This window comes from Entelurus aequoreus, linkage group LG14, assembly GCF_033978785.1.
Source record: "Entelurus aequoreus isolate RoL-2023_Sb linkage group LG14, RoL_Eaeq_v1.1, whole genome shotgun sequence".
In the NCBI taxonomy this organism is placed as follows: Eukaryota; Metazoa; Chordata; class Actinopteri; order Syngnathiformes; family Syngnathidae; genus Entelurus; species Entelurus aequoreus.
This window is the reverse complement of record NC_084744.1, coordinates 7,890,330-7,902,067: the sequence shown is the minus strand read 5'-3', so window position 1 is coordinate 7,902,067 and position 11,738 is coordinate 7,890,330. Positions and strand designations below refer to the sequence as shown.

The 11,738-nt window shown below is 39.9% G+C and overlaps 1 protein-coding gene and 1 long non-coding RNA gene across 2 annotated transcripts in view; one reads left to right on the top strand and one right to left on the bottom strand.

Annotated features, from left to right (window-relative positions):
• The window catches only part of LOC133664337 (uncharacterized), a 36,278-nt gene that overhangs the window by 1,398 nt on the left and 23,142 nt on the right, over positions 1 to 11,738 (bottom strand). The window contains exon 3 of the long non-coding RNA XR_009828569.1: positions 8,228 to 8,398. This is a non-coding gene — a long non-coding RNA (uncharacterized LOC133664337). The remainder of the gene's footprint in view (positions 1 to 8,227; positions 8,399 to 11,738) is intronic.
• LOC133664333 (zinc finger protein 148-like) overlaps positions 1 to 11,738 on the top strand; it is a 31,800-nt gene that overhangs the window by 6,435 nt on the left and 13,627 nt on the right. Inside the window, 4 exon segments of the mRNA XM_062068849.1 lie at positions 7,856 to 7,981; positions 10,305 to 10,428; positions 10,517 to 10,600; positions 10,699 to 10,817. Coding sequence (XP_061924833.1) covers positions 7,856 to 7,981; positions 10,305 to 10,428; positions 10,517 to 10,600; positions 10,699 to 10,817 — 453 coding nt within the window.

The window sequence follows — 11,738 nt, the reverse complement described above, 5'->3', positions numbered from 1 at the left end:
TCTAAAGGATATCACCACATGGGCTCAGGAACACTTCAGAAAACCACTGTCACTAAATACAGTTCGTTGCTACATCTGTAAGTGCAAGTTAAAGCTCTACTGAAATGATTTTTTTTTATTTAAACAGGGATAGCAGATCCATTCTATGTGTCATACTTGATCATTTCGCGATATTGCTATATTTTTGCTGAAAGGATTTAGTAGAAAACAACGACGATAAAGTTCGCAACTTTTGGTCGCTGATAAAAAAAAGCCTTGCCTGTACCGGAAGTAGCGTGACGTCACCGGAGGAAGAACTCCTCACATTTTCCCATTGTTTACACCAGCAGCGAGAGAGATTCGGACAGAGAAAGCGACGATTACCCCATTAATTTGAGCGAGGATGAAAGATTTGTGGATGAGGAAAGTGAGAGTGAAGGACTACAGTGCAGTGCAGGACGTATCTTTTTTCGCTCTGACCGTAACTTAGGTACAAGCTGGCTCATTGGATTCCACACGTTCTCCTTTTTCTATTGTGGATCACGGATTTGTATTTTAAACCACCTCGGATACTATATCATCTTGAAAATGAGAGTCGAGAGCGCGAAATGGACATTCACAGTGACTTTTATCTCCACGACAATACATCGGCGAAGCTCTTTAGCTACTGAGCTAACGTGATAGCATCGGGCTCAAATGCAGATAGAAACAAAATAAATAAACCCCTGACTGGAAGGATGGACAGAAGATCAACAATACTATTAAACCATGGACATGTAAATACACGGTTAATAATTCCCAGCTTGGCGAAGCTTAACAATGCTGTTGCTAATGACGCCATTGAAGCTAACTTAGCAACGGGACCTCACAGAGCTATGATAAAAACATTAGCGCTCCACCTACGCCAGCCAGCCCTCATCTGCTCATCAACACCCGTGCTCACCTGCGTTCCAGCGATCAACGGAAGGACGAAGGACTTCACCCGATCATCCGTGCGGTCGGCGGCTAGCGTCGGCTAGCGTGTCTGCTATCCAAGTCAAAGTCCTCCTGGTTGTGTTGCTGCAGTCAGCCGCTAATACACCGATCCCACCTACAACTTTCTTCTTTGCAGTCTTCATTGTTCATTAAACAAATTGCAAAAGATTCACCAACACAGATGTCCAGAATACTGTGGAATTTTTCAATGAAAACAGAGCTTTTTTGTATTGGATTCAAAGGTGTACCAATACTTCCGTTTCAACGATTGACGTCACGCGCATACGTCATCATACATAGACGTTTTCAACTGGAAGTTTAGCGGGAAATTTAAAATTGCACTTTATAAGTTAACCCGGCCGTATTGGCATGTGTTGCAATGTTAAGATTTCATCATTGATATATAAACTATCAGACTGCGTGGTCGGTAGTAATGGGTTTCAGTAGGCCTTTAAAGCTCTACTATGCAAAGCGAAAGCCATTTATCAACAACATCCAGAAACTCTGGGCGCGAGATCATCTAAGATGGACTGATACAAAGTGGAAAAGTGTTCTGTGGTCTGACGAGTCCACATTTCAAATTGTTTTTGGAAATATTCGACATCGTGTCATCCGGACCAAAGGGGACGCGAACCATCCAGACTGTTATCGACGCAAAGTGTAAAAGGCAGCATGTGTGATGGTATGGGGGTGTATTAGTGCCCAAGACATGGGTAACTTACACATCTGTGAAGGCACCATTAATGCTGAAAGGTACATACAGGTTTTGGAGCATACAATGTCGCCATCCAAGCAACATCATAATGGACGCCCCTGCTTATTTCAGCAAGACAATGCCAAGCCACATTCAGCACGTGTTACAACAGCGTGGCTCCGTAAAAAATAAGTGCGGGTACTTTCCTGGCCCGCTTGCAGTCCAGACCTGTCTCCCGTCGAAAATGTGTGGCGCATTATGAAGCGTAAAATACGACAGCGGAGACCCCGGACTGTTGAACAACTGAAGCTCTACATAAAACAAGAATGGGAAAGAATTCCACTTTCAAAGCTTCAACAATTAGTTTCCTCAGTTCCCAAACGTTTACTGAGTGTTGAAGGAATCAATAAAGAACTATCTATCTATCTAAAAGGAAAGGCCATGTAACACAGTGGTGAACATGCCCTTTCCCAACTACTTTGGCACGTGTTGCAGCCATGAAATTCTAAGTTAATTAATGTTTGCAAAAAATAAATAAAGTGTATGAGTTTGAACATCAAATATCTTGTCTTTGTAGTGCATTCAATTGAATATGGGTTGAAAAGGATTTGCAAATCATTGTATTCCGTTTATATTTACATCTAACACTATTTCCCAACTCATATGGAAACGGGGTTTGTACATACTGTAAGTATATATGTAGTATCTAGTAACATTCATAATAACATGTAATATTTACATATTTTCATCATTTTAAGCATGCGGTGGTGTATTAATTTCACAGAAGGCATCACAACGTTCACTTTCCCTTCAACGACAACAAGACTACTAATCATGGCAGACTTGATGAGAGAAAACAAAGACTATTTATAAATAGTTGATTTATATAGGCTAGTAAGGTAAAGTTTTGTACCTGACAAGTTTCGGCTATCTTGCTTCTGCAGCCTTCCTCAGAGGTGTCACGTGATGTTAGTGTGACGTCATCCATATCCAATCCATATAACACGTCACAGATGACGTCACACTAACATCACGTGACACCTCTGAGGAAGGCTGCAGAAGCAAGATAGCCGAAACTTGTCAGGTACAAAACTTTACCTTACTAGCCTATATCAATCAACTATTTATAAATACACATTAGTAGGCTAAATGAACCTCTTTAACACAAAACAAAGACTACTTTGGTACAAATAATGATCCAGAAACTTCTATTTTTGATCCTGAATATAAGGAGGATGATCTACAAGTTTTAGAAGCTGTGTGCTAAACAGATGCAGCTTTAGTCAAACACTAAGTGACACGACGGGGTTTTCACAGCTTACTGCGGGGTTCGTTCTCCCGAAATGCAGACGGACCACAATAGTGGAATATTTGAAGGAGAATTATCTCACTGCCATATTTTAAAGTCTATAAGACAGTCCTTCAAGCATTTTGCCGCCGTGATTATGGTTGTGGCCTAAAATGTCTTTTCATGCGACAGTTCTTTCATAACACAACCTCCATCAAGGCTGTAAGTATATATGTAGTATCTAGTAACATTCATAATAACATGTAATATTTACATATTTTGATCATTTTAAGCGTACGGCGGTGTACTAATTTCACAGACGCATCACAACGTTCACTTTCCCTTCAACAACAACAAGACTACTAATCATGGCAGACTTGATGAGAGACAACGAAGACTACTTTGGGACAAATGATGATCCAGAAACTTCTATTTTTGATCCTGAATATAAGGAGGATGATCTACAAGTTTTAGAAGCTGTGTGCTAAACAGATGCAGCTTTAGTCAAACGCTAAGCATCATGTAGCAGTATTGCTAAGTGCTAAACAAGATATGCAAACATAATAAAATAATTGCTTACTGTACAATGTCTGCTCTCACTGGGATAAAGACTGATGGGATGTTTATATCTTCCCCTTTACATCAACAAGTCATCAAAATATTTTTTTTGTCTTGTCTTTCTCACCATTTCCGGGTCTTAGTTGGATGTCAAAATTGACCAACTTGTGGGTCCACAACCTTCTACTATCCAGGTGAGAGACATGATTTATAATCTAGAATTAACTTTCACCAACTCAAAAGGCGATGCAGCTGCTCAATATGTCAATATAGCAGCATAAGCTAGTTAGCTCTCCGAGATCACGGCGCCGCTAAAAGTAGTTCCTCTGCGTTTGCGTAATATCATCAATACTTGTTAATATTCAGGTCACGACACCAGGGTGTACCCCGCCTTCCGCCCGAATGCAGCTGAGATAGGCTACAGCACCCCCCGCGACCCCAAAAACGGACAAGCGGTAAAAATGGATGGATGGATGGATATGTAAATGGAGTATTGTTGGCGGCTTTGGGATGTTTTTTTTAGAAGGTTTATGGGCGCAATAGTGTACTCCTATTATTTACATTGTTAGCTACCTTGTACTTGCCAAAAAAAAAAGACAAATATAAGTGCTCCTTTTCTTACATTAGAATTGTGAATGATAGGCAAAATTTAAAAAAAGTGCACTTCCCCTTTAAGGCACACAATTCAGTGAAAGTCACAATGCTACCAAAGCATTGCATTTACTGTATATTATACATTTAAATCAGAATTATTCGGACAATACATTTCAGTCCTTAATGCAATTTGCGATCGCGCCGCTTGGCACAAACTCATCAAATCCCCGTTTTCGCCAATCAAATTTGCCAATTATCATGTGAACTGTGTAATCGAAACTTTTGTTTCTTGTGTAGACGAAGCAGGAACAACAACGGCTAACAACAAAATAGTCTTCATCCCACCTAGCTTAGACATCCTTCTGATTTTGGTGTACAGCGCTGAGCATTCTGGGTAATGTGGTACTGCATATAAACAGTTATTGATTGATTGATATTGATATATATTTTTATTTCAAATATGCATAAAAACAAGAGCAAGCCTGATCCAATACAGTGCTATAGCCTTAACAGCCATTATAACAAAATGAAAACAATGGAGAATCAAAAACAAAAACAAATGAGCATTGGACTTTCTTTTTCTTTTTTCTTTTTTTCTTTTTTTTTACATATTTGAAAAGGAGTGAGAATTAGCGACGCACGGGCATCCTCACTTGCTAGTTTAAATGTATTTATAAATATTAATTTAACCTTTGTTTACCCAGGCTAAGTCAATTAAGACCAGATTCTCATTTGCAATGCTGACCTAGCAAAGAGGCAGCATTACATGACCGAGATGTTGAAGTGTGATAACAATTTCTTATCATCTTATTTATCAACGAAATTTACCGCTATACTTTGCTCTCAACTGTTCACAAATGCTTTAAATGTGCTAAATGAATGTTTAAGATGGACAAAGTCATTTGACAAAGCTTTTACTGCCATCGAGAGTCTTCTTGGAATTAGAGGAATACGCCAGTACAGTGTTTGTTTTCATGTGCTTTTTGAAGTGAAGGTTACAAGGAACACTTCAGACATTGACAACAAATTTGGAAAGTCACATTTTGTTTCAATGACATTAAAGGCCAACTGAAATGAAATGTTCTTATTTAAATGGGGGTAGCAGGTCCATTCTATGTGTCATACTTGATCATTTCACGATATTGCCATATTTTTGCTGAAAGGATTTAGTAGAGAACATCGACGATAAAGTTCGCAACTTTTGGTCGCTGATAAAAAAGCCTTGCCTGTACCGGAAGTAGCGTGACGTCACAGGTTGAAGAGCGCCTCACATCTGCACATTGTTTACACCAGCAGCGAGAACGATTCGGACAGAGAAAGCAACGATTACCCCATTAATTTGAGCCAGGATGAAAGATTCGTTGATGAGGAACGTGAGAGTGAAGGACTAGAGTGCAGTGCAGGACGTATCTTTTTTCGCTCTGACCGTAACTTAGGTACAAGGGCTCATTGGATTCCACAATCTCCTTTTTCTATTGTGGATCACGGATTTGTATTTTAAACCACCTCGGATACTATATCCTCTTGAAAATGAGAGTCGAGAACGCGAAATGGACATTCACAGTGACTTTTATCTCCACGACAATACATCGGCGAAGCACTTTAGCTATGGAGCTAACGTGATAGCATCGTGCTTAACTACAGATAAAAACAGAAGAAACATGCCCCTGACTGGAAGGATAGACAGAAGATCAACAATACTATTATTACTTCTACTATCAGGAGACACCGAACCAAACACTGGACATGTAACCACACGGTTAATGCTGTCCAGCCTGGCGAAGCCTAGCAATGCTGTTGCTAACGACGCCATTGAAGCTAACTTAGCTACGGGACCTCGACAGAGCTATGCTAAAACATTAGCTCTCCACCTACGCCAGCCCTTATCTGCTCATCAACACCCGTGCTCACCTGCGTTCCAGCGATCGACGGCGCGACGAAGGACTTCACCACGATGATCGGTGCGGTCGGCGGCCCGGAGACGGAGGAAGTCAACCCAGACACCGGTGAGGACAGCGGCGCGGCGGCGGACGGAGTTGTAGCTTTCGACGACACCCCGGCCGCCATCAGAGTCGGCAAGAAACATATATTTCCCCAAAGTTACGTACGTGACATGCACATAGCGGCACGCACGTACGGGCAAGCTATCAAATGTTTGGAAGCCAAAGCTGTACTCACGGTAGCGTGTCTGCTATCCAACTCAAAGTCCTCCTGGTTGTGTTGCTGCAGCCGGCCGCTAATACACCGATCCCACCTACAGCTTTCTTCTTTGCAGTCTCCATGGTTAATTGAACAAATTGCAAAAGATTCACCAACACAGATGTCCAGAATACTGTGGAATTATGTGGTGAAAACAGACGACTTAAGCTGGCCACCGTGCTATTCCAAAATGTCTGCTTCAACCCGTGACGTCACGCGCAAACGTTATCATACCGAGACGTTTTCAGCCGGATATTTCCCGGGAAATTTAAAATTGCACTTTATGAGTTGGTCGGTAGTAGTGGGTTTCAGTAGGCCTTTAAGAAAAAAAACGGCAAACGTTCTGAAAAGGCTTTTGCAAATTCAGAGATTTTAAGGCCGCAACAGTCACAAAAAAAATGATGAATTGACATGTATACTATTAATACTAAAGAATTATATATTCAGCAGTTTTCCTAATAACATTAATATATGATAACGGTGTTACTTTTACTAGTAACAAGTATTCAAATTAATTACTTATATGTACGTTGCAATAACCGTTATCAAGACGTGTGCAGTAACCTGGCACGCTACTTTTGATACCAACAAGACAATGTCAGAAGCACAGCAAGTTCAATGCAGGAAATATATTTGTATTAATTCAAGCATCAACCAGAACTACACACAAAATGACATTGATATTAAATAGCAATGTAATACATGCACACTTACACACTACTACTGCGAGGGAATAAAGAACAACAAATTAATGATTTAAGTGACAAGCTAGGTATCCTACAATACCCTGTGTGTGGACAAGGAGACTACAGCAATGGAAACATATTCAATCACTCTATTAATTAGCGTGGAAATTTTATAAAGGCTGCTGCCAAAGTAACAAACACAGCCGAGCCAAAGCTTGTCTGTCTGGGCGCTGATGTCACATGTCACTTAAAGGCACACACACTCTGCTCTCATGAAACATCACAACTGCATATGCCTGTTTTTTATTTTTATTTAATTAACACAATAATTACATCTCCTAGTAATTAATTGCATTTATTAAAGAGTCATTTTGTTACTAATTTGATAATTTTTTTGGCAAAGTAACAATAATAATTTTTTAAAATAAATTAACCCAACACTAATATTCAGTGCCTTCCTGTTTTTTAACTATTGATTTTTTCCCCCTCCATATCGCCCATCTCTACTTACAGCTCATTCAAAAAGGCGTTAACTAAAGTGCAATATTATTATGTAAACATGACTGATGACTTTCTTTTATTATTTACTTTTTACTTTTTAAATATCTCAATTCTGTACACTGCTGCTGGAATTTTTATTTTCCGGAGGGAACTCTCCTGAAGGAATCAATAAAGTACTATATCTATCTAAACTAGATTCCATCCATCCATCCATTTTCTACCGCTTGTCCCGTTCGGGGTCGCGGGGGCTGCTGAAGCCTATCTCAGCTACATTCACACTTTCAAAGTAGCTTATTTATTTCTCTGAGTGCGCGCTTCATTTTCGTTTGGAATTTTGCAAAATCATTTTTCTGTTTATGCTCTTTTTTTTTTTTTTTACAGCTCAACATTAAGCAAGAATTAAAACTGACTGAGTCACCAGTGCAGATAAAGAAGGACAAAAAAGCAGTCAAGGATCTGATCATTTGTCCCAAGAAGAAGAAAAGGAAACAACACTCACCAGCAAAGGTACAAAAGAGACAATTACTGTATTTCTGGACTACAAAGGTATATAAACCACACGCTCTAAATCTTAGGGGAAAAAATATTTAGATATATTAGCCGCATCGGTCTATTTATAGTCTTTGGTATGACTCGGGCAGGGTTTGAACTCACGATCTACCCATCTCAGGGCGGACATTCTAAGCCGCAGATATATACGTTGTGAAATGAGTTATTTACACATAAATATTCTGTAAATGTTTATTTACATACCTTAATTGTTTCCAACTGGTGTCTGTAACACGGCAGTAAAACGGCTGATCAAACAAAACAGAAGTCGTCGTCGTGGAGCCACTAGCTGCGGAAGCTCGCTCTCCAATCAGCTAAACAGACCCGATAACTCCACGGTGACGTTTTGGTGAATTTACTGAGGAATTAGTGAAACTGAAACAATACAAAAAGAATGCCATTTTAAGTTAATAATGCTAACACAGACACTAAACGTGTTAGTATGTTAGCTCATGCTAATGTCGCTGGCTTGATTACATTACAATAGCACGTACAAATATGCATGAAAACCCTCCTACAGACATCAAACACAGGACGGTTTAGTAAGTAAGAATTGTTTTAGTTATATTGTAAAACTTAAAAACGTTGCTCGGAGTGATGAATGAAGAATCCATACAAGTAGAAACGCTATGGACGATTAGACGACACTTCTACTTCCGGTTGAAAGCACTAAATGGAAGGACACTGCAGCACCAATAGTGAGCGAACTCATCCAAAAGATGGCGCCATAGCACAAACAATGACACACCTGTTTAGTGTCTTTGCTTGTTTTTTTTTTAAAACATTTTTTTACTATTGGCATTATGGCAGTCAGCGAAGAAATATCCATACATCACCGTTTTATAAGCCACAAGCTCCAAAGTGTAGGAAAAACCTTTTCACATTGTCATTATGGGGTATTGTGTGTAAAAAGAACTGATTTAGCTATATTGTTGAACCTAAAAGCGTTGCTTGGAGTGATGAATGAAGAATCCGTACGAGTAGAAACGTTACGGACATCTAGAACAGGGGTGTCAAACTCATTTTAGCTCAGGGGCCGCATGGAGGAAAATCTGTGCACACGCGGGCCGGGCTATTAGAATCATGGCTTTAAAACAAATAAAAATAAAGACAACTTCAGATTGTTTTATTTGTCTTACTTTGGCCAAAAATAGAACAAACACATTCTAAAAATATAGAAAAAACTACCGGTAGCGGTAAAGTTTAGATCCATGAAGGAAAGAAGAAAGTGAATGAATGTTTATAACTAAATACATTTACATGTGCATAAAAATGTGTTTTCTTTTGTATTATTTTTTTTATGAATTAAGTAACGTTTATGACAACCTTTTTCCAAAACACAATATAGAATGTGATAACATGATAATGCATACATTTATCATTTGTTTTCAAAACGCTTACGAAAAAGTGGGACAACTAAAATTTACTGTGGGACCCCATTTTTATGACTTAATGGGGTCCCTGGGACCCCTTTTGAAAATTCCTAGCGCCAACACTGATGGAGTATTGGTGCGTGCAAAACAGCAGCAGGCGGCCGTGGCCTGCGGGCCGGTTCTAATACTAATCAAATATCATCCCGGGGGCCATAGATCATTCATTCGGGCCTTGACTTTGACACCACTGATCTAGAAGATGGAACGGCGCTTGTACTTCCGGTTGAAATAACTAAACAGAAGAACCCAGCAGCACCTGAAGTGAGCAAACTTGTCCAAAAGATGGCGCCATAGCACAAACAATAATCAAATCAATCAATGTTTATTTATATAGCCCTAAATCACAAGTGTCTCAAAGGACTGCACAAGCCACAACGACATCCTCGGTTCAGATCCCACATAAGGGCAAGGAAAAACTCACAATCCAGTGGAATGTCAATGTGAATTGACTATGAGAAACCTTGGAGAGGACCGCAGATGTGGGTGACCCCCCCACCCTCTCTAGGGGAGACCTTATGCAATGGACGTCGAGTGGGTCTAGCATAATATTGTGAAAGTCCAGTCCATAGTGGATCTAACATAATAACATAACATAACACCATTTCAGTGTCTTTGCATGTGTTTTATGAAAACTATTTTTATTATGGCCGTCAGTGAAGAAAAATCCATAAATTAGCAACATCGTTTTATAAACCGCAGGGTTGAATGTGTAGAAACAAAATAGTGGCTTATAGTCCGGAATTTAGGATAATTATGTTTGTTAGCAAAGTACACGTTTACAATAAATAAGGATTTCCCCAAAGATTGCAAAATATCCAAATGTATTTTCTTGTGGGATTGTGTCACAGATCCTCAGCATTAATGACGACGGTTCCTTTGGCATTCAGAACCCCAAGTGCCACGTGTGTGTTCACTGTAACGCAGCCTTCAGAACCAACTACCATCTACAGAGGCACGTCTTCATTCACACCGGTACGCCTTGTCCAAATGTCACTTCTCACTTGGAAACTCAAACTGTTTTTGACCCAAGTTTGCATCCTGTATGGGAATCACATTTCAGGTGAGAAACCGTTCCAGTGCAGCCAGTGTGACATGCGCTTCATTCAGAAGTACCTTCTCCAGAGGCACGAGAAAATTCACACCGGTGGGTGTTCCCGTGCACAAATTGTACCTTGTTTTGATGTTGTTTAACCCAAGTGGGTCATAGTGTGTGTTTTTTTTGGTCTGCATTGTCATGCTCAGGCGAGAAGCCTTTCCGCTGCGACGAGTGTGGTATGAAGTTCATCCAGAAGTATCACATGGAGAGACACAAGAGGACACACAGTGGAGAGAAGCCCTACCAGTGCGACTACTGTCACCAGGTTATATTTGTTACTGCTTCAAAATTCTCGGTAGTCATATTTGATTGTGAGAATTGTGGGCAAAAAGGTGATAGATGTATAGCTTGAGATAGAACTCGGGTTGGGCATCGACGTAACCAGGTCTTACATTCCCATTCCCCCAAAACTAGAGATGTCCGATAATATCGGACTGCCGATATAATCGGCTGATAAATTCTTTAAAATGTGATATCGGAAATTATCGGTATCGGTTTCAAAAAGTAAAATTTATGACTTTTTAAAACGCCGCTGCGTACACGGACGTAGGGAAAAGTACAGAGCGCCAATAAACCTTAAAGGCACTGCCCCGTCACATAATATCTACGGCTTTTCACACACACAAGTGAATGCAAGGCATACTTGGTCAATAGCCATACAGGTCACACTGAGGGTGGACCGTATAAACAAATTTAACACTGTTACAAATATGCGCCACACTGTGAACCCACACCAAACAAGAATGACAAACACATTTCGGGAGAACATCCGCACCGTAATGGGAGAGCATGTCCCAAATTCCAAGCTGCTGTTTTGAGGCATGTTGAAGAAAAATAATGCACTTTGTGACTTCAATAATAAATATGGCAGTGCCATGTTGGCATTTTTTTTCCATAAGTTGAGTTCATTTATTTTGGAGAACCTTGTTATGTTGTTTAATGCATCCAGCGGGGCATCACAACAAAATTAGGCATAATAATGTGTTAATTCCACGACTGTATATATCGGTATCGGTTGATATCGGACTCGGTAATTAAGAGTTGGACAATATCGGAATATCGGATATCGGCAAAAAATATATTATCGGACATCTCTACCCAAAACCATCAACATTTGTAAACCTTGATTACTATTGCCGATTCCTAGTCCATATAATGTATCAAGCATCTCATTTCAGTCAATAAT